Source organism: Phoenix dactylifera, unplaced genomic scaffold (genome assembly GCF_009389715.1).
Source record: "Phoenix dactylifera cultivar Barhee BC4 unplaced genomic scaffold, palm_55x_up_171113_PBpolish2nd_filt_p 001029F, whole genome shotgun sequence".
Lineage (NCBI taxonomy): Eukaryota > Viridiplantae > Streptophyta > Magnoliopsida > Arecales > Arecaceae > Phoenix > Phoenix dactylifera.
Genome location: NW_024068382.1, coordinates 34,232 through 58,584, shown reverse-complemented (window position 1 = coordinate 58,584; position 24,353 = coordinate 34,232). Strand labels below are relative to the sequence as shown.

The 24,353-nt window shown below is 41.1% G+C and overlaps 1 protein-coding gene across 9 annotated transcripts in view; it reads right to left on the bottom strand.

The window, feature by feature from the left end:
- LOC103700537 overlaps positions 1-24,353 on the bottom strand; it is a 65,345-nt gene that overhangs the window by 10,389 nt on the left and 30,603 nt on the right. For 2 of the 9 annotated variants that reach the window (XM_039121264.1, XM_039121263.1), the window contains exon 2: positions 11,677-11,784. The exons of the other annotated variants lie outside the window; for them this stretch is intronic. In XM_039121264.1, coding sequence (XP_038977192.1) covers positions 11,677-11,784 — 108 coding nt within the window. The remainder of the gene's footprint in view (positions 1-11,676; positions 11,785-24,353) is intronic. 9 annotated transcript variants of the gene reach the window in all.

Here is a 24,353-nt window from a genome sequence, read left to right as displayed (position 1 = left end):
GAGGTACGCACATGGACACCCTAAAGATTTAATTATTGGTGATACATCACAAGGGATAAGAACTCGATCCTCTCTAAGAAATTTAAATAATTATCTTGCTTTTGTTTCGCGAATAGAACCTAAAACTTATGAAGAAGCAGAACATGACATACATTGGATAAATGCCATGCAAGAAGAATTAAATCAATTTAGAAGAAGTAATGTATGGACACTAACTGAAAGACCAAAGCATAATTCAATAATTGGAACCAAATGGGTCTTTAGGAATAAGTTAGATGAAAATGGAGTAGTTACAAGAAATAAAGCTAGACTTGTAGCTAAGAGATACAATCAGGAAGAAAGGATAGATTTTGAAGAAACTTTTGATCCTGTAGCTAGATTAGAAGCTATTAGACTACTACTAGCATTTGCATGCTTTATGGATTTCAAACTATATCAAATGGATGTAAAAAGTGCCTTTCTAAATGGTTATATAGAAGAGAGTTTATGTAGAGCAACCCCCTGATTTTGAAAACCATGAATTTCCTGATCATGTATTTAGGTTACATAAGGCACTATACAGGTTGAAACAAGCACCAAGGGCATGGTATGATAGGCTAAGTAAATTTCTGTTGGATAATGATTTTAGTAGAGAAAATGTAGATAAAACACTCTTCATTAAGAGAAAAGACAAAAATCTGCAAGTGGTACAAATATATGTAGATGATATCCTATTTGGTGTCACTAATGACATTCTTTGTAAAGAATTTGCTGAATTAATGCCAAGATAATTCGAGATGAGTATGATGGGAGAACTCAATTTCTTTCTCGGATTACAAATCAAGCAAACTAAGAAATTTTCATTCATCAAACTAAGTATACAAAGAAAATACTAAAGAAGTTCGGAAATGAAAATCACAAAAAAATAGACACTCCAATGAGCCCCACTAGTAAGCTAGACAAAGATGAAAAAAGGAAGAGCATAGACATAAAACTCTATAGAGGCATAATTGGATCTTTGCTCTATCTTACTGCTAGTAGGCCAGACATAGTGTTTAGTGTAGGTATATTTGCTAGATATCAGTCAGACCCTAAGGAATCATATTTAATTGCTGTTAAGAGAATTCTCAGATATCTAAAAGGAACAATAAACATAGGATTATGGTATTCTAGAGATTCTTGTCTAGACTTACTTAGATATTCAGATGCCGATTTTGCTGGGTGCAAACTAGATAGGAAGAGCGTGGAACATGTCAATTCTTAGGTGCCAACTTGATGTCATGGTTTAGCAAAAAGCAGAATTCAGTGGCACTGTCAACGGCTGAGGCCGAATACATTGCAGCTGGAAGCTATTGTGCTCAAATATTATAGCTTAAGCAACAATTAGAGGACTATGGAATTAAGCTTGACAAGATTTTCATAAAGTGTGATAACACTAGTGCAATTAATTTGACTAAGAATCCAGTTCAGCACTCTTAAGGCAAAGCACATTGAAATTAGGTATCATTTCATTAGAGATTATGTGCAAAATGGAAATATAATCATTGAACATGTGTGCACAGAAAATCAATTGGCTGACATATTTACAAAACCTCTAAGTGAAGATAGATTTTGTATGCTTAGAAGAGAATTAGGGATATGTGACCCTTTTGCTTAGAAAAGCAAAAATGTTCATGATACACACCTCTCATTTTCTAAATCTTATGAAACATTGATCAAATAATTGATTTAGAGCTTCCTCACATGCATGTCAGTGACCCATAGAAATTTGGTAATGATCAGAAGACTGAAAAGATCAAAAAAAAAAAAAAAAATTAAAAGGCCTGAACTGGGGCCGACCCGAGGTCCAGGAGGGGTCGACCCCCCGTCAAGCCGACCCAAGCACAAGCTGTGGTCGACCCGACGGTGGGACCCCCATTTTAAAGGGGGATCCGTGAGCAAATTTAGGGCATTTCACTCTTGCTAAAACCCTAGAAACACTTTCCTCTCCTCCACTCACCTCCAATAGCCGGTAAACTCCATTTCCACCCTCTCCCAAGCCGGTAGATCGAATCAAGAGGAAGATTAGGTCAAAATGAGACCCAAAAGAGCCGTGACCAAGCGATCTAGTACAGTGACTCGTCAATCTACAGTGGAAGAGCAAACTAGTGGGCCATCTACAGTACCTCCACAAGCTGAGCCACGAGTAGAGCCTCCCCCACCGCCCTCTCCTTCCGTTTTACTTGCTAGATATGCGGGGAGACCGGTTACAATGGGTAGGCACATAAACTTCAACCTTTTGGATCAAGAAGGGTTTAGGCTAAGTGGTTGGATCAAGCATCAAGGATGGGAGTACCTCTGTTCCCTAAACCTAAAGACCTATCCGGGTTTAGCCCGTGAGTTTTATGCTACCCTACGGGTCGGTAGTGGAGGGCTCGTGTCCGAGGTTCGAGGAGTTGAGATACATGTCACTGAGGACAACCTAGGACAGTTGCTCCATCTTCCTTGTGAGGGTGTCATATCGGATAGACCAAAGGATAAGATCAGAGCTTTGCAGTTGATCATGGAGAGAGATGAGATCGACTACTCTGATGATCTAGTAGCCAGTGCCTTCTTTGTAGAGATGAGGTTACTTCATAACTTCATCGGTCGGATACTGTTTCTGAAGAGTGGAAGATTTGATCATGTATCCGAGAGAGATTTGGCCATTATGAAGCATGTTATTCAGGGCATTCCCCTGAATCTCCCAGCTATGATGATCCGTCAGATGCGTGAGGCCGTGACTAGGGCGAGGGCCTCTCTACCCTATGGTATAGTACTCACTCTGATCTTCAGAAAGTATAATATTTGTTTAGATGATGAGATCTCCAGAGACTTATTGCACACCGACACGGCGACACACTGTACGGTCACTTATACGCATGGGCTACGAGAAGCTGAATGGCCACTGGGTGCGCGTAGGTGCAGGGCCACAGGCACCAGAGCCTGAAGACTCCATTCCCGAGCCTGAGGTACCTGCTGACCATCCTTGCGCACATGCAGAGGCAGGACCTTCATCATCCACACCTACTGGCTATACAGAGGAGTATTGGAGTAGGATGACTGAGATTGTATCAGCTCAGGTGATGGGTCCCTTCGATAGGATGATTGAGATAGTATCAGCTCAGGTGAGGGACCTTTCCAATAGGATGATGAGTCGGATGGATAGTATCACGGCTGAGGTCAGGGGAGTATCTGCTCAGGTGACGAGTCTCACGGACCGGATGACCACCTTAGAGAGAGACTATCATGGTCATCCTACAGCACGAGCAGCTGAGTCAGAGGTCTCGGCACAGGGCCAGCCAGTTCATAGGGCTCACAGACCATCACAGTCGTATCAGACCAAACCTCCACTCGCCACATACACTAGGAGATCTAGAGCTAGATCCCAGCCTTTAGATGCTACTAGGCCTATAGATAGCACTACAGGAGCTCACTTAGACTAGTGCCTAGAGTCATTCTAGATCTCTATGTATCTTTGCTTTTGTTGATTGTATCTTTTATAGCATTTTGAATGTATGGAACATTCTAATTTTTGGAATCTATAAAATACAATATCTTCCTTTGATTTATAATCTTTGTCATTCACATGCAATTCACTTTGGTATTACATATTTTTTTGATGATGACAAAAAGAGGGAGAAATATATAAGAAAAAGGGAAGAAAGATATAAGAAAAAGGGAAATACATATAAGAGAAAAATATAAGAGAAATCAATATTTAAGGGGGAGAACATCGAATACATGCAAATCTGAATTTTCATCTGAATTTTGTAATTTCGATACATGAAAATGTATAAAACATAAGCTTTTGCCACATTGCCTCGATACATAACCTAGAACTCTTAATTTGGCACAAATTCTTGAAAATTTTGATTCAATAAAACGTAAGAGAAAAGGGGAGTAAAAGCTAAAACAGATTTGGCATCAATTTGATTATGATAGGGGGAGATCTTGGTTACTTAATACATACACCAAAACTTGACTATTTTGAAAATCTTGAACTAATAGCATCTTATGATGTTAAATCAATGTTTCTTATGAATGACAAATCGACAATTGGTAATGTTTTATAATCATCAAAAAGGGGGAGATTGAGAGTCATTATGTTATTTTGATGTTTACAAAACCATTAAGGCCATATGGAAGTGCAAATGCTATTAACAAGCTTAATCAAGTAAATAGTCACTCAAGGAAAAGAGAAGTGATACATTCTCGATACATTCTACAATCTTGATACATTCATGATACACTCATCTACAATGCTTAATATGACCCTCAAGAACTCATCCAAGTATAACTCTACCAAAAGAACTTGAGAGAAAATCTAATTTTTAGTTTGACCAAACTAAGAGTGAAGTTTTCTTGATAAAAAGTATTTCCGTATTTTTGTAAGTTGAAGAAATGAAACTTGTATGTGCCATACTTCATGGATTTAATTGGAATATCTTTTTATTACTTAAATGTGCTAAACTAACCTTCAAGTGCAGAAAAACAGAGTTAGAGTTGACCCTAAGTTGTTTGGAGTCGACCCTGATACATTTGGCACAATTTGGCACAACGTGGCACACCCTTGGAACACTTGGCACAGAGTAGGAGTCCACCCCAGAAGTAATGGAGTCGACCCTGGCACGTTCTGGTTCATTCTGGCACATTCTGGCACAAATAGCACAGAGCTTGGGTCGACCCCAACAATCCATAAGTCGACCCCAGGTTGAGTCGACCCCAAGATAGGATGAGCCGACCCCAGCCAAAAGAGCCTGAAAAATAACTTTCTGGACCCCAACAATCCATGAGTCGACCCCAAGATAGGATGAGCCGACCCCAGCCAAAAGAGCCTGAAAAACAACTTTCTGGAGTTTCTGAGAGGGTCGACCCCAGATGACCTTGAGTCGACCCCACTGTAGCTTGGGTCGACCCCAGCCTGAAGAGTCAAAAAATCAAGTCACTGGAATCCCTGAGAGGGACGACCCCAAAAAAGCTTGAGTCGACCCTAGGCCAAAATGACAGAAAGACAAGCTTCTGGAAACCCTAAGAGGGTCGACCCCAGCCAAGCTTGAGTCCACCCCACTGTAGCAGGAGCCAACCCCAGAAAAACATGAGCCGACCCCAGTCTGTGGAACAGTAACATGGGTCGACCCCAGCACGGCTGACAACATAACTAGGGGTGGCAAAATATGACCCGACCCGCCAACCCGACCCGTGTTCGACCCGCCATAAACAGGTTTGGGTTTGGCCTAAACAGGTTCGGATCGTAAACAGGTCGACCCGTTTAACCTGTTTATTAATTGGGTCGGATACGGGTTTTAGATGTCTGACCCGTTTAAACCGTTTAACCCGTTTAACTGTTAGGCAGGTTAAACAGGTCTAAACAGGTTAAACGGGTTAAACAGGTTAAACGGGTTAAACAGGTCTAAACAGGTTAAACGGGTCTAAACAGGTCGGGTTGGGCAGGTTAAATAGGTTAGGTTGGACAGATTAAACAGGTCTAAACAGGTTAAACGGGTCAGGTTGGGCAAACAGGTTAAACAGGTCGGGTCGGGTTGGGTAAACAGGTTACCTGTTTATTAAACAGGTTAAACGGGTCGGGTCGGGTTACCTGTTTAATAAACAGGTCAGGTTCAGGTTTGCAATTCCTGACCCGTTTAATAAACAGGTCGGGTTCAGATTTATAGTTTTCTGACCCAACCTGTATTTGACCCGACCTGTTTATGCCTGACCCGACCCGATTGCCACCCCTAAGCATAACGGCTAGTTCTGCAGATGTACTTTTTGAGTCCCCAACGGCTAGAAACGGCTAATTTCTCCATTCCAACACCTAGGGAGTGATCATCTGAGGTTGGAGAAGTATTTAAGAGGTCTATTTTTCAAGTGGAAAGTATCTTTTGCAAAAACAAGAGAGTGCATTCAAGAGAAAGCAAGTCCAAGTGTTCTTCATCAAGTTGCTTCATTCAAACTCCAAAAGAAGATGGTTGAGCAATCTTCAAGTGCATTCAAGAGCTCTACCAACCCCTTGAGAAGTGAAGTAACTTGAGCAAAGAAGAGAAGAGCATCTTCAAAGCGATAATTATTTTCTATCTCTTCTTTTAGTGCATACTTGTTATATTTGCTCATTTAGAAGCTTTAAACTCTTTTCTTTCAATTCCTTGTAAGGTTTATTGGTGAGCCCGTAAAACCAACGGTGTAGGTTGTTGGTGAGCTCGCAAAACCAATGTAGGTTGTTGGTGAGCCCGGAAAACCAACTTAGGTTTTGGGTGATCCTGGAAAACCAAATTGTAAAAGTTTTTGGATTGTGAGCCTGGAAAACAATCCAACTGTAATTCAAGGAATTATAGTGAATTTCCAAGGGGACGCTTGGAGAGTGGACGTAGGTGCGTTGGGGTGCACCGAACCACTATACTTCTTATGTGTTTGTATTGTCTTGTTTGTGTTTTCAATTGCACTTACATAACATCAACTAAATCACTCACACACATCCATCAAGAAGAGTTAAGGTCGAAAATTTTTGAAAACCCAATTCACCCCCCTCTTAGGTTGTCACATTGGGCAACACTACACTTATTGAAAAGCACGCATGCGCATATTCATCCAAGTACTCGACTATGATTTATGGAACATCATAGTCAATGGGCTGCACACACCCACGAAAATCATTGATAGCATCTCACTACCCAAACCTGAAGGAGAACAGGATGATCATGATAAGAAAATAGCTCAGCTCAATGCAAAGGCCATGAATATTTTATATTGTTCAATAGATACTAGTGAATTTAATCGCATATCCATCTACATGTCTGCAAAAAAAAATCTAGGATAGGCTGGAAGTTAACACACGAAGGCACTAATCAGGTTAAAGAATCTAAAATTAACATGTTAGTGCACAAATATAAACTGTTTAAAATGAAACCCAGTGAGTCTATATCTGAAATGTTTACTAGATTCACTGATATTATGAACGGTCTGAAAAGTCTTGGCAAATCTTATACTAACAGTGTTCTTGTTCGCAAAGTTCTTAGGTCACTTCCAAGAACTTGGAAAGCAAAAGTCACTGCCATCCAAGAAGCCAAGGACCTCAATGCACTCCCACTGGAAGAACTCTTGGGCTCACTGATGACTCATGAACTTTCCATGAAACAAAGCCTAGAAGAGGACGAATCCAAGAAACGCAGAACCATTGCTCTAAAGTCAACTCAAGCTGAAGATGAGAGCGATAGTTCTGACTCTGAAAATAGTGAGGAGATGGCCTTGATCATAAGGAGGTTTAGAAAATTCTTTAGAAAGAAGAAATCTGAGTTCAGGATAGCACCAGTGATCAAGGGGGAGCAAAGTAGAGAAAGAGAAAAGGAGCAGCAAGTGACCTGTTATGAATGTAAGAAACCAGGTCACTTTAGAACTGAATGTCCTCTGCTCAAAAAGGCTCCTAAAAAGTATAAGAAGAAGGCTATGATGGCCACTTGGAGTGATAGTGACGAAACAACCACAGAAGAAGAAGAGCAACAACAAGAAACTGCACATCTATGCTTTATGACACATGAAGATGAGGTATGTGCTGAAACTCAAATTGAATTTTCATTTGAAGAACTTTATGATGCCTTTTCTGATCTTCTCTTAGAATACAAAAAACTTGTTCTAAGAAATAAAGAATTAAAAAAGAAAAATCAACCTCTTTGTTGATCAACTGTGTTTGATCCCTTATTTAATTTGATAAGCCCAAAACACTTGAGTATATTTCTTATTGTACTAATGAATTCAAGTGATTTATTGAAAAGAGTTATTGCAATCCCAGCGAATTCTGAGTACTCTTTCCATTCAAAGCTCATTCAAGTGATCCTCATCCCCCAGAGCATTCAAAAGAGGGTCAAGTAAAGGAGAAGCCAAGTCTTACATCAGCGAATTCTGTTTAAAGGCTTCTTCCCTTTACTATTCAGTTTATATTGTTATATTTGCTTTTCAAGAAGCTTGGATCTGTCTTAAATACTTTTTATCTACTTCTTGTTACTTGATTCAATCTCCTGATTGAATCAAAGGGAAAGGCATAGTCCAAGCCTGTGAATCGGATTGGGTTGTTTGTGAGCCCGAAAAACAAACGGTTTAGTTTTAGTCGATGAGCCAGCGAAAATCGACTGGGTTCGTTGTGATCCCAGAAAAACAAGTTGGGTTGTGAGCTTGTAAAACGGGCGAGCTGTAATCTGAGGATTATAGTGAACTCCCAAGAAAAGCTTGGGGAGTGGACGTAGGAGCAAGAGTTGGCTCCGAACCACTATAAAATTCTGTGTATTTGTGTTGTGGCTTGTCTTTCTTTGATTCTTTACTGTTTTCTTATAAATTGTTTAATTGGATCTGTTTAAAATCAAGAAAGCTTTTATAAGTGATTTAAATAGTCTAATTTTAATTAGAACCCAATTCACCCCCCCTCTTAGGTTGTCTTCTGGGCAACACTCTTGCTGAAAGCCATGATAAACTTCAAAAAATTAATGAGCTGCTTTCAGAAAATAATGAAACACTGACCAAAGAAGTTAATAAGTTAAAACCTTTTGTTGAAAGATTTACCCTCAGCTTTGAAAAATTGAACTTAATTCTAGATAATCAAAGAACTGTGTTTGACAAGGCTGGATTGGGATACCATCCTTAGAACAAGCAAAAAACTTTTAGGAACTTGATTGTTAAATCCTCCTTTGTTTATCCTGAAATAGTTCACTACAAATCTGATGAGTAGAAACAGAAATCTATTAAAAATATCTCTAAAAATCTGTCATCTGTGTATGCTGAAACCATTTTGTTTAGATTCAACAAGAACACACTACAATATATACCTTGTAATCCTAAAACTTGCAATCTTGTAAGCAACATCTCCATTAGGAAAATCTGGGTTCCAAAAGGAACCATTATTGCCAACCTGCAAGGACCCAAGAGAGCTTGGGTACTAGGATGGAAATTTGATTAATGTTTTGCAGGTGTGTCTAGCTACCCAAGGATCCAACAAAAGATGGTATTTGGACAGAGGGTGTTCTAGACACATGACAAGGGATGAAACTTAGTTCATCACCCTTGAAAAGAAAAATGGGGGAATGGTTACTTTTAGTGATAATGGCAAAGGTAAAATAATTGGTATAGGTAACATTCGAATTACTCCATCCTCTTACATTGAAAATGTTTTATTAGCTGATGGACTAAAACATAATCTACTAAGTATCAGTCAATTTTGTGATAAAGGCTATATGGTCACTTTTGAATCCTCTATGTGTTTAATTTCTAATTCCCATAACAGTGGCATTGTTTTTACTGGACATAGGCATGGAAATGTGTACATGGTAGATTTAGATCAAATATTCATGAAAGATATGCAATGTCTAGTAGCTATGAAAGTCAAGAAAACTAGCTGGTTATGGCACCGAAAATTTGCTCATGCTAGTATGGACTCAATTGTTGGGTACCCGGGGACTTGCGGTCCCGATCCCCGGCCCAATCGTCCGAAGGTTGAAGATGGTGTTGGCGGATTGCCTTGAGACCGACTTGATGTAGGTAACGTACTCCTTCTTATTGCCGTGGAATCCTTATCCTAACTCTCAAGGATGATGAGTGTGGCAAGGTGAGATTCAAACATAAATGGGGATGGATTGAAGAACTCTCTCTATTCCAAAAGGCAATGGATTACAAGGCTGGAAAATAAAGAAAATGAATGCCGGAAACGAGAGCAGAAAAATAATCTAACAAAGGAACATGATGATCCCGATGCTAGCCCAATCTATCGAGGGTTGAATCCCTACGATAGCCCAAGGCCTTTCGGCCGAATTCCCCTATGGGATCAAAGATCAAAAGATCAATATTGATTAACTTCGCAAAAGATGATTACAAAGTGCCTAATGGCACCCTTAAATAGACAAATGCTAAGTGCTGAAATTTCAGCTTATGAGTGGGCTTAATTCGAATTCAAATTCGAAATTAGTAGTGGGAACTAATTCGAATTTGAATTTGAATTCCAACCTTTCCTTAATCGGCCAAGAGTGGCCTTTATTTGAATTCAAAATTTGAATTCAAATTACTCAAGCAAACTATCCTTATTTGGCCTCTAATCAGCCATATTTGAATTCAAACTCATTTGAATGGGTGGGCGCCCAATCAATTTGGGAATGTGCAGATTTGGGCTGGTTGCACCTTCCATGCTGCTTCCGCCAAGTGTCCGTGGTCCCTTGCCATGTGTCGCCCTTTGGTGAAGGTGTCTGTTCACACGGATCAATGATGTGGCGTGCTTCTTTCTCCCACGGATCGTTGACATGGCAGCGTGCTGCCCCTTCATTTGGCGGCCTGATGCATCTTGGCCGCCCATGTCCATGCTTGCCGGTTAGCCATGGGAGAGCCGGTTTGGACTCCCCCGTTGATTAGGCATGAACTCCTTGCTTTGGCCGAACTTTCCTGGTTGGGCTGCTGCCATGTGGCTCGGCCAGCTGGGTTTGGCCGAGTGTGTGCTTGGGCTTGGGTTCGGCTTGGTGCGTGCGCGCAGGGGCGCGCACGGCTGGATGGGCGCGCGCAGCTGGGCGTGTGCGCGCAGGGGCGCGCACGGTAGAATGGGCGCGCGCAGGGGCGCGCGCTGCTGGGCGTGTGCGCGCAGGGGCGCGCATGGCTGGATGGGCGCGCGCAGGGGCGCGCGCTGCTGGGCGTGGGCGCGCAGGGGCACGCACGGCTGAATGGGCGCGCGCAGGGGCGCGCGCTGCTGTCGGGCACGCGCAGGGCCGCGCGCTGCTGGTGCGCGCGCAGAGGGTTGCGCGCGGGCAGTGGTGCGCGCGGAGGGCCGCGCATGTGCTGCTGCTGCTGGTGCGCGCGCAGAGGGCTGCGCGCGGGCAGTGGTGCGCGCGGAGGGCCGCGCGTGTGCTGCTGCTGCTGGTGTGCGCGCGGTTGGCTGCGCGCAGGCTGTGGGCGCGCGCGGTTGGCCCTCCGCGCACCAGCAGCGCAGTGGGCTGCGCGCGGAGGGCCGTGCGCTGGCTGGTGCACACGCTGTCGGGCGCGCGCTAGCTGATGCGTGCGCAGAGGGCTGCGCGCAGGTTGTGGCCGTGCGGGCGCGCGGTTGGCCGCGCGCTGGTGCGGTCGTGGCTGAAGGACCCGAACCTCGCATGGGCGCTGCGGAGGGCCTGTGCGGGGTTGGGTCGGCTGCTGCAATGCTTGGCCATGGTTCGGCCAAGCCTCCAAGCAATGGAATTGGCCTTGAGCGAAGTTGGCCTGGCTTGTCTTGGTTGAAATTTGGCTTGGCGGAGCGGGGTTCGCAACATTCCCCCTCCCTTGGAAACGACCCTTGTCCTCAAGGGTCGAGCATGGCTGCGGCTGAAGTAGATCTGCAATAACTCCTCTGTTGTAAGATGCTGTCCACTGCTTCTTCTGGCCGCTGATGGTAAACTCCATGATCATGGCTTCATAATCGGTACTGACTCTGCCCAATCTACGAAGCCATGGATGACCAAGGATGACATCAAGGCTCACTAGCTGAAGAACATGCAAATCAACCTTGATTTGTACTCCTTGGACATTGAGGTGCACCTCCTTGATGATGTTGCTGCACATAATCTTTTCCCCACTTGCCACTTTAACCTCTAATGGCTCAATGGGTATACTCCGTAGTCCCAATTTCTGTTGAATTACTGAACTAATGAAGTTATGGGAATAGGTGTTGTCAACAAGAAGTGGTACCTCGTATCTGTCGATCCAAGCCGTGAGCTGCATAGTAGTTGGTCGCTGAATATTGATCACCGCCCGTGTGGTTATCTTGGCATCCTCCTGGCTATGGATTGGCTCAATGTGGTTTGAAGAATCTTTTTATTACTTAAATGTGCTAAACTAACCTTCAAGTGCAGAAAAATAGGGTTAGAGTCGACCCCAAGTAGTTTGGAGTCGATCCTGATACATTTGGCACGACTTGGCACACCCTTGGAACACTTGGCACAGAGTAAGAGTCGACCCCAGAAGTAATGGAGTTGACCCTGGCATGTTCTGGTTCATTCTGGCATATTCTGGCATAAATGACACAGAGCTTGGGTCGACCCCAACAATCCATGAGTCGACCTCAGGTTGAGTCGACCCCAAGATAGGATGAGCCAACCCCAGCCAAAAGAACCTAAAAAACAACTCTGGAGTTCCTGAGATGGTCGACCCTAGATGACCTTGAGTCGACCCCATTATAGCTTGGGTCGACCCCAGAAAAGCATGAGTCAACCCCAGCCTGAAGAGTTAGAAAATCAAGTCACTGGAATCCCTGAAAGGGCCGACCCCAGAAAAGCTTGAGTCGACCCCACTGTAGCATGAGTCGACCCCAAGAAAAGCTGAGTCGACCCCAGGCCAAAATGACAGAAAGACAAGTTTCTGAAAATCCTGAGAGGGTCGAACCCAGCCAAGCTTGAGTCGATCCCACTGTAGCAGGAGCCGACCCCAGTAAAACATGAGCCGACCTCAGTCTGTGGAACAGTAACTTGGGTCGACCCCAGCACGGCTGACAGCATAACGACTAGTTCTGCAGATATACTTTTTAAGTCCCCAATGGCTAGAAATGGCTAGTTTCTCCATTCCAACACCTAGGGAGTGATCATCTGAGGTTGGAGAAGTATTTAAGAGGTCTATTTTTCAAGTGAAAAGTACCTTTTGCAAAAACAAGAGTGCATTCAAGAGAAAGCAAGTTCAAGTCTTCTTCATCAAGTTGCTTCATTCAAACTCCAAAAGAAGGTGGTTGCGCAATCTTCAAGTGCATTCAAGAGCTCTACCAACCCCTTGAGAAGTGAAATAACTTGAGCAAAGAAGAGAAGAGCATCTTCAAAGCGATAATTATTTCCTATCTCTTCTTTTAGTGCATACTTGTTATATTTGCTCATTTAGGAGCTTTAAACTCTTCTCTTTCAATTCCTTGTAAGGTTTGTTGGTGAGCCCGTAAAACCAATGGTGTAGGTTGTTGGTGAGCCTGCAAAACCAACGTAGGTTGTTGGTGAGCCCGAAAAACCAACTTAGGTCTTTGGTGATCCAGGAAAACCAAATCGTAATGGTTTTTGGATTGTGAGTCGAAAAACAATCCAACTGTAATCCGAAGGATTATAGTGAATTTCCAAGAGGACGCTTGGAGAGTGGACGTAGGTGCCTTGGGGTGCACCGCACCACTATACTTCTTGTGTGTTTATATTGTCTTGTTTGTGTTTTCAATTGCACTTATATAATTAACACCAACTAAATCACTCACACACATCCATCAAGAAGAGTTAAGGTCGAAAATTTTTGAAAACCCAATTCACCCCCCCTCTTGGGTTGTCACATTGGGCAACAAGTGGTATCAGAGCAGGTGCTCTCATAGTATTTGCTGATCTCACGATCAAGAGCTAAAGGTCATGGCAGCCCAAATAGAAAATTCCATGAGTGAGGGACAATCAACAAACGGACCTCCCTTGTTTAACAAACTACACATATCCGAAAGCTAGGGTAAGAATATTTATCGAAGCTCTAGATTATGATTTGTGGAGTATCATAACTAGAGGACCACACACACCCACAATTAACATAGATGGTACAATCATCCCTAAACCTGAAAATGATTGGGATGATAGTGATAAGAGGCTAGCTCAACTAAATGCTAAAGCTATTAATGTACTTTACTGCTCTCTAGATGTAAATGAATTCAATAGGATATCTACATGTACCTCAGCCAAAGAAATTTGGGATAGGTTAGAAGTCACACACGAAGGCACTAATCAAGTAAAGGAATCTAAAATAAATATGCTAGTGCATAAGTATGAATTGTTTAAAATGGAATCCATCAAGTCCATAACTGAAATGTTCACTAGATTCACAGACATCATAAATGGACTAAAGAGTTTAGGCAAATCTTATACTAACCCTGAATTGATGCAAAAATTCTCAAGTCTCTACCAAGAGTGTGGGAAGCCAAGGTAACTGCAATTCAAGAGGCAAAGGACCTCAATATGCTACAGTTAGAAGAGCTTGTAGGATCACTCATGACCCATGAGCTGACCATGAAGCAAAATTCAGAAGAAAAGGTCAAAAAGAAGAAAACCATTGCCTTGAAGTCCACAACTCCAAAACAAGATAGTGAATCAGAGGACTCTAATGAAGAGGAGGAATATGATGAAGAGGGAATGATAATGCTCACAAAGAAGTTCAGAAAATTCATGAGAGGGAAGGAGTTCCACAAAAGGAAACTCCTCTTCAAAGGCAGCTCAAGCAAAGGAAAGGGAAAGGACAAAGAGAAAGAAAGAGAAGCACCAATCTGCTATTAATGTAACAAGCCCGAGCATTTCAAGATAGATTGCCCAAAATTAAAATGGATGGCAAAGAAGCTCAAAAAGAAAATCCTCATGGCTGAATGGAGTGAAAGTGAGGAATCAAGTTCCGAAGAGAAAGATTAGCAACACACAGCTCAAATTTGCTATATGGCCAATAAAGATGAGGTAGATGCTGAACTTGATTGTGACTTTACAGTAGATGAGTTACATGATGCTTTTTTAGATCTTATGCAAGAACACACGAAACTTATTCATAAAAATTAAATTTTAAAGAATGAAAATCAGTCTCTTATGAAAGATAAGCTGAAACTATCTAATGACTATGAAACATTAAGTAAGAAGTTTACTAATGAAACCAAAAATCTAATTAATAAAAATGTCAAACTAAAAGGAGATGTAGATAAATATAAATCCTTAGTAGACAAATTCACATTAAGCTCAACTAAATTAAACATGATTCTAGATAGTCAAGAAGCTGTTTATGATAAAGCAGGATTAGGATATAAAACAAACAGAAAGCAAAAATACTTAAAGAACATATTTGTAAAACCTAAAAAAGAAAACACTACTTGCTTTTGCTGCAATAAATTAGGACATAAAGCATATGAATGTGATTTTAGAAAATTAAGCTATAACAGATTGAGTGAAAAGAGCAAGCTAAAATACAAGAAAATCTGGGTTCCAAAGGGAACATCAAACACTAACCCTAAAGGACCCAACATAGTTTAGGTACCTAAAGTGCATCCTTGATTTTGATTGCAGGTGTCTTACAGCTAATGAGAAGAATAGACGTTGGTACCTAGATAGCGGCTGTTCAAGACACATGACAGGTGACATAGAGCAATTTGTCACCTTGGAATCTAAAGATGGTGTAGTGGTAACCTATGGAGATAATGAAAAAGGACACATCATTGGAAAAGATAAAATCCGTATCACTCCATCTATTTTTATAGATAATGTTTTGTTAGTTAACGGTTTAAAACATAACTTACTTAGTATTAGTCAGTTCTATGATAAAGATCTTAAAGTCTCCTTTGAATCTTCAGTGTGCATAAGCGCAAACCCTAAAGATAATAGCATTGTACTCATGGGACATAGACATGAAAATATTTACATGGTAGATCTTGAAGACTTAGCCAAGAAAAATGGATTATGCCTAATCACTAATGAGGAAAAGATAAATGAAACAAGTTGGCTATGGCACCGTAGACTAGGACATGCTAATATGGACTTAATCTCAAAACTAGTGAAAAAGGATTTGTTAAAAGATTTGCCAAAGTTAGTTTTTGAAAAAGATAAAATTTGTGGTCCATGTCAATTAGGGAAGCAAACAAGAGCATCCTTTAAATCAAAGAACGTAGTGTCAACCACTAGGCCTTTTGAACTCATCCACATGAATTTATTTAGACCTACTAGAACTATAAGTCTAGGAGGGAAAAAGTATGGACTAGTAATTGTGGAAGATTTCTCAAGATATACATGGGTTTCCATTCTTGCACATAAAAATGAAGCATTTTCAGCTTTTTTAAAATATTACAAAAATATCATAACTGAAAAGAATCTTACCTTAGTTGCAATTCGTAGCGATCATGGAACCGAATTTGAAAACCAACACTTGGAAGGATTCTATAATGAAAATGGTATTTCACATCAATTTTCAGCTCCTAGAACGCTTCAACAAAATGGGGTTGTTGAAAGAAAAAATAGGACTTTGGCAGAAATGGCTCATACTATGTTATGTAATTCAAATCTTCCAAAGTACTTTTGGGCTGAAGCTATAAATATTGCTTGCCATATTTTAAATCGAGTGTTAATCCGTCCAATTACTAAGAAAACCCTGTATGAACTATGGAAAAATAAGAAACCAACTGTAAAACATTTTAGAGTTTTTGGTTGTCGATGTTTTATTTTAAACAATGGCAAGGAAGATCTATACAAATTTGATGCCAAGTCAGATGAGGGTATCTTCTTAGGATACTCTATTTCTAGCAGGGCATACATAGTCTTCAACAAAAGAACTCTTGTTGTTGAAGAATAAATTAACGTTATCTTTGATGAGTCTGACAGTGAGTCCCCTAGGAGAGAGTATTCTTGATGATGATGCAGGGATAATTGATTTTGAAAAGCTGAACCTTAATGACGTGCCAAATCAAGAAAAGGAAGATGAGGAAAAAGAAGATGATCATAATCCACCACAATCGCAAGACTTGCCAAAAGAATGGAGGTACGCACATGGACACCCTAAAGATTTAATTATTGGTGATCCATCACAAGGGATAAGAACTCGATCCTCTCTAAGAAATTTAAATAATTATCTTGCTTTTGTTTCGCAAATAGAACCTAAAACTTATGAAGAAGCAGAACATGACATACATTGGATAAATGCCATGCAAGAAGAATTAAATCAATTTAGAAGAAGTAATGTATGGACACTAACTGAAAGACCAAAGCATAATTCAATAATTGGAACCAAATGGGTCTTTAGGAATAAGTTAGATGAAAATGGAGTAGTTACAAGAAATAAAGCTAGACTTGTAGCTAAGAGATACAATCAGGAAGAAAGGATAGATTTTGAAGAAACTTTTGATCCTGTAGCTAGATTAGAAGCTATTAGACTACTACTAGCATTTGCATGCTTTATGGATTTCAAACTATATCAAATGGATGTAAAAAGTGCCTTTCTAAATGGTTATATAGAAGAGAGTTTATGTAGAGCAACCTCCTGATTTTGAAAACCATGAATTTCCTGATCATGTATTTAGGTTACATAAGGCACTATACAGGTTGAAACAAGCACCAAGGGCATGGTATGATAGGCTAAGTAAATTTCTGTTGGATAATGATTTTAGTAGAGAAAATGTAGATAAAACACTCTTCATTAAGAGAAAAGACAAAAATCTGCAAGTGGTACAAATATATGTAGATGATATCCTATTTGGTGTCACTAATGACATTCTTTGTAAAGAATTTGCTGAATTAATGCCAAGATAATTCGAGATGAGTATGATGGGAGAACTCAATTTCTTTCTCGGATTACAAATCAAGCAAACTAAGAAATTTTCATTCATCAAACTAAGTATACAAAGAAAATACTAAAGAAGTTCGGAAATGAAAATCACAAAAAAATAGACACTCCAATGAGCCCCACTAGTAAGCTAGACAAAGATGAAAAAAGGAAGAGCATAGACATAAAACTCTATAGAGGCATAATTGGATCTTTGCTCTATCTTACTGCTAGTAGGCCAGACATAGTGTTTAGTGTAGGTATATTTGCTAGATATCAGTCAGACCCTAAGGAATCATATTTAATTGCTGTTAAGAGAATTCTCAGATATCTAAAAGGAACAATAAACATAGGATTATGGTATTCTAGAGATTCTTGTCTAGACTTACTTAGATATTCAGATGCCGATTTTGCTGGGTGCAAACTAGATAGGAAGAGCGTGGAACATGTCAATTCTTAGGTGCCAACTTGATGTCATGGTTTAGCAAAAAGCAGAATTCAGTGGCACTGTCAACGGCTGAGGCCGAATACATTGCAGCTGGAAGCTATTGTGCTCAAATATTATAGCTTAAGCAACAATTAGAGGACTATGGAATTAAGCTTGACAAGATTTTCATAAAGTGTGATAACACTAGTGCAATTAATTTGACTAAGAATCCAGTTCAGCACTCTTAAGGCAAAGCACATTGAAATTAGGTATCATTTCATTAGAGATTATGTGCAAAATGGAAATATAATCATTGAACATGTGTGCACAGAAAATCAATTGGCTGACATATTTACAAAACCTCTAAGTGAAGATAGATTTTGTATGCTTAGAAGAGAATTAGGGATATGTGACCCTTTTGCTTAGAAAAGCAAAAATGTTCATGATATACACCTCTCATTTTCTAAATCTTATGAAACATTGATCAAATAATTGATTTAGAGCTTCCTCACATGCATGTCAGTGACCCATAGAAATTTGGTAATGATCAGAAGACTGAAAAGATCAAAAAAAAAAAAAAAATTAAAAGGCCTGAACTGGGGCCGACCCGAGGTCCAGGAGGGGTCGACCCCCCGTCAAGCCGACCCAAGCACAAGCTGTGGTCGACCCGACGGTGGGACCCCCATTTTAAAGGGGGATCCGTGAGCAAATTTAGGGCATTTCACTCTTGCTAAAACCCTAGAAACACTTTCCTCTCCTCCACTCACCTCCAATAGCCGGTAAACTCCATTTCCACCCTCTCCCAAGCCGGTAGATCGAATCAAGAGGAAGATTAGGTCAAAATGAGACCCAAAAGAGCCGTGACCAAGCGATCTAGTACAGTGACTCGTCAATCTACAGTGGAAGAGCAAACTAGTGGGCCATCTACAGTACCTCCACAAGCTGAGCCACGAGTAGAGCCTCCCCCACCGCCCTCTCCTTCCGTTTTACTTGCTAGATATGCGGGGAGACCGGTTACAATGGGTAGGCACATAAACTTCAACCTTTTGGATCAAGAAGGGTTTAGGCTAAGTGGTTGGATCAAGCATCAAGGATGGGAGTACCTCTGCTCCCTAAACCTAAAGACCTATCCGGGTTTAGCCCGTGAGTTTTATGCTACCCTACGGGTCGGTAGTGGAGGGCTCGTGTCCGAGGTTCGAGGAGTTGAGATACATGTCACTGAGGACAACCTAGGACAGTTGCTCCATCTTCCTTGTGAGGGTGTCATATCGGATAGACCAAAGGATAAGATCAGAGCTTTGCAGTTGATCATGGAGAGAGATGAGATCGACTACTCTGATGATCTAGTAGCCAGTGCCTTCTTTGTAGAGATGAGGTTACTTCATAACTTCATCGGTCGGATACTGTTTCTGAAGAGTGGAAGATTTGATCATGTATCCGAGAGAGATTTGGCCATTATGAAGCATGTTATTCAGGGCATTCCCCTGAATCTCCCAGCTATGATGATCCGTCAGATGCGTGAGGCCGTGACTAGGGCGAGGGCCTCTCTACCCTATGGTATAGTACTCACTCTGATCTTCAGAAAGTATAATATTTGTTTAGATGATGAGATCTCCAGAGACTTATTGCACACCGACACGGCGACACACTGTACGGTCACTTATACGCATGGGCTACGAGAAGCTGAATGGCCACTGGGTGCGCGTAGGTGCAGGGCCACAGGCACCAGAGCCTGAAGACTCCATTCCCGAGCCTGAGGTACCTGCTGACCATCCTTGCGCACATGCAGAGGCAGGACCTTCATCATCCACACCTACTGGCTATACAGAGGAGTATTGGAGTAGGATGACTGAGATTGTATCAGCTCAGGTGATGGGTCCCTTCGATAGGATGATTGAGATAGTATCAGCTCAGGTGAGGGACCTTTCCAATAGGATGATGAGTCGGATGGATAGTATCACGGCTGAGGTCAGGGGAGTATCTGCTCAGGTGACGAGTCTCACGGACCGGATGACCACCTTAGAGAGAGACTATCATGGTCATCCTACAGCACGAGCAGCTGAGTCAGAGGTCTCGGCACAGGGCCAGCCAGTTCATAGGGCTCACAGACCATCACAGTCGTATCAGACCAAACCTCCACTCGCCACATACACTAGGAGATCTAGAGCTAGATCCCAGCCTTTAGATGCTACTAGGCCTATAGATAGCACTACAGGAGCTCACTTAGACTAGTGCCTAGAGTCATTCTAGATCTCTATGTATCTTTGCTTTTGTTGATTGTATCTTTTATAGCATTTTGAATGTATGGAACATTCTAATTTTTGGAATCTATAAAATACAATATCTTCCTTTGATTTATAATCTTTGTCATTCACATGCAATTCACTTTGGTATTACATATTTTTTTGATGATGACAAAAAGAGGGAGAAATATATAAGAAAAAGGGAAGAAAGATATAAGAAAAAGGGAAATACATATAAGAGAAAAATATAAGAGAAATCAATATTTAAGGGGGAGAACATCGAATACATGCAAATCTGAATTTTCATCTGAATTTTGTAATTTCGATACATGAAAATGTATAAAACATAAGCTTTTGCCACATTGCCTCGATACATAACCTAGAACTCTTAATTTGGCACAAATTCTTGAAAATTTTGATTCAATAAAACGTAAGAGAAAAGGGGAGTAAAAGCTAAAACAGATTTGGCATCAATTTGATTATGATAGGGGGAGATCTTGGTTACTTAATACATACACCAAAACTTGACTATTTTGAAAATCTTGAACTAATAGCATCTTATGATGTTAAATCAATGTTTCTTATGAATGACAAATCGACAATTGGTAATGTTTTATAATCATCAAAAAGGGGGAGATTGAGAGTCATTATGTTATTTTGATGTTTACAAAACCATTAAGGCCATATGGAAGTGCAAATGCTATTAACAAGCTTAATCAAGTAAATAGTCACTCAAGGAAAAGAGAAGTGATACATTCTCGATACATTCTACAATCTTGATACATTCATGATACACTCATCTACAATGCTTAATATGACCCTCAAGAACTCATCCAAGTATAACTCTACCAAAAGAACTTGAGAGAAAATCTAATTTTTAGTTTGACCAAACTAAGAGTGAAGTTTTCTTGATAAAAAGTATTTCCGTATTTTTGTAAGTTGAAGAAATGAAACTTGTATGTGCCATACTTCATGGATTTAATTGGAATATCTTTTTATTACTTAAATGTGCTAAACTAACCTTCAAGTGCAGAAAAACAGAGTTAGAGTTGACCCTAAGTTGTTTGGAGTCGACCCTGATACATTTGGCACAATTTGGCACAACGTGGCACACCCTTGGAACACTTGGCACAGAGTAGGAGTCCACCCCAGAAGTAATGGAGTCGACCCTGGCACGTTCTGGTTCATTCTGGCACATTCTGGCACAAATAGCACAGAGCTTGGGTCGACCCCAACAATCCATAAGTCGACCCCAGGTTGAGTCGACCCCAAGATAGGATGAGCCGACCCCAGCCAAAAGAGCCTGAAAAATAACTTTCTGGACCCCAACAATCCATGAGTCGACCCCAAGATAGGATGAGCCGACCCCAGCCAAAAGAGCCTGAAAAACAACTTTCTGGAGTTTCTGAGAGGGTCGACCCCAGATGACCTTGAGTCGACCCCACTGTAGCTTGGGTCGACCCCAGCCTGAAGAGTCAAAAAATCAAGTCACTGGAATCCCTGAGAGGGACGACCCCAAAAAAGCTTGAGTCGACCCTAGGCCAAAATGACAGAAAGACAAGCTTCTGGAAACCCTAAGAGGGTCGACCCCAGCCAAGCTTGAGTCCACCCCACTGTAGCAGGAGCCAACCCAGAAAAACATGAGCCGACCCCAGTCTGTGGAACAGTAACATGGGTCGACCCCAGCACGGCTGACAACATAACTAGGGGTGGCAAAATATGACCCGACCCGCCAACCCGACCCGTGTTCGACCCGCCATAAACAGGTTTGGGTTTGGCCTAAACAGGTTCGGATCGTAAACAGGTCGACCCGTTTAACCTGTTTATTAATTGGGTCGGATACGGGTTTTAGATGTCTGACCCGTTTAAACCGTTTAACCCGTTTAACTGTTAGGCAGGTTAAACAGGTCTAAACAGGTTAAACGGGTTAAATAGGTTAAACGGGTTAAACAGGTCTAAACAGGTTAAACGGGTCTAAACAGGTCGGGTTGGGCAGGTTAAATAGGTTAGGTTGGACAGATTAAACAGGTCTAAACAGGTTAAACGGGTCAGGTTGGGCAAACAGGTTAAACAGGTCGGGTCGGGTTGGGTAAACAGGTTACCTGTTTATTAAACAGGTTAAACGGGTCGGGTCGGGTTACCTGTTTAATAAACAGGTCAGGTTCAGGTTTGCAATTCCTGACCCGTTTAATAAACAGGTCGGGTTCAGATTTATAGTTTTCTAACCCAACCTGTATTTGACCCGACCTGTTTATGCCTGACCCGACCCGATTGCCACCCCTAAGCATAACGGCTAGTTCTGCAGATGTACTTTTTGAGTCCCCCAACGGCTAGAAACGGCTAATTTCTCCATTCCAACACCTAGGGAGTGATCATCTGAGGTTGGAGAAGTATTTAAGAGGTCTATTTTTCAAGTGGAAAGTATCTTTTGCAAAAACAAGAGAGTGCATTCAAGAGAAAGCAAGTCCAAGTGTTCTTCATCAAGTTGCTTCATTCAAACTCCAAAAGAAGATGGTTGAGCAATCTTCAAGTGCATTCAAGAGCTCTACCAACCCCTTGAGAAGTGAAGTAACTTGAGCAAAGAAGAGAAGAGCATCTTCAAAGCGATAATTATTTTCTATCTCTTCTTTTAGTGCATACTTGTTATATTTGCTCATTTAGAAGCTTTAAACTCTTTTCTTTCAATTCCTTGTAAGGTTTATTGGTGAGCCCGTAAAACCAACGGTGTAGGTTGTTGGTGAGCTCGCAAAACCAATGTAGGTTGTTGGTGAGCCCGGAAAACCAACTTAGGTTTTGGGGTGATCCTGGAAAACCAAATTGTAAAAGTTTTTGGATTGTGAGCCTGGAAAACAATCCAACTGTAATTCAAGGAATTATAGTGAATTTCCAAGGGGACGCTTGGAGAGTGGACGTAGGTGCGTTGGGGTGCACCGAACCACTATACTTCTTATGTGTTTGTATTGTCTTGTTTGTGTTTTCAATTGCACTTACATAACATCAACTAAATCACTCACACACATCCATCAAGAAGAGTTAAGGTCGAAAATTTTTGAAAACCCAATTCACCCCCTCTTAGGTTGTCACATTGGGCAACACTACACTTATTGAAAAGCACGCATGCGCATATTCATCCAAGTACTCGACTATGATTTATGGAACATCATAGTCAATGGGCTGCACACACCCACGAAAATCATTGATAGCATCTCACTACCCAAACCTGAAGGAGAACAGGATGATCATGATAAGAAAATAGCTCAGCTCAATGCAAAGGCCATGAATATTTTATATTGTTCAATAGATACTAGTGAATTTAATCGCATATCCATCTACATGTCTGCAAAAAAAATCTAGGATAGGCTGGAAGTTAACACACGAAGGCACTAATCAGGTTAAAGAATCTAAAATTAACATGTTAGTGCACAAATATAAACTGTTTAAAATGAAACCCAGTGAGTCTATATCTGAAATGTTTACTAGATTCACTGATATTATGAACGGTCTGAAAAGTCTTGGCAAATCTTATACTAACAGTGATCTTGTTCGCAAAGTTCTTAGGTCACTTCCAAGAACTTGGAAAGCAAAAGTCACTGCCATCCAAGAAGCCAAGGACCTCAATGCACTCCCACTGGAAGAACTCTTGGGCTCACTGATGACTCATGAACTTTCCATGAAACAAAGCCTAGAAGAGGACGAATCCAAGAAACGCAGAACCATTGCTCTAAAGTCAACTCAAGCTGAAGATGAGAGCGATAGTTCTGACTCTGAAAATAGTGAGGAGATGGCCTTGATCATAAGGAGGTTTAGAAAATTCTTTAGAAAGAAGAAATCTGAGTTCAGGATAGCACCAGTGATCAAGGGGGAGCAAAGTAGAGAAAGAGAAAAGGAGCAGCAAGTGACCTGTTATGAATGTAAGAAACCAGGTCACTTTAGAACTGAATGTCCTCTGCTCAAAAAGGCTCCTAAAAAGTATAAGAAGAAGGCTATGATGGCCACTTGGAGTGATAGTGACGAAACAACCACAGAAGAAGAAGAGCAACAACAAGAAACTGCACATCTATGCTTTATGACACATGAAGATGAGGTATGTGCTGAAACTCAAATTGAATTTTCATTTGAAGAACTTTATGATGCCTTTTCTGATCTTCTCTTAGAATACAAAAAACTTGTTCTAAGAAATAAAGAATTAAAAAAGAAAAATCAACCTCTTTGTTGATCAACTGTGTTTGATCCCTTATTTAATTTGATAAGCCCAAAACACTTGAGTATATTTCTTATTGTACTAATGAATTCAAGTGAGTTATTGAAAAGAGTTATTGCAATCCCAGCGAATTCTGAGTACTCTTTCCATTCAAAGCTCATTCAAGTGATCCTCATCCCCCAGAGCATTCAAAAGAGGGTCAAGTAAAGGAGAA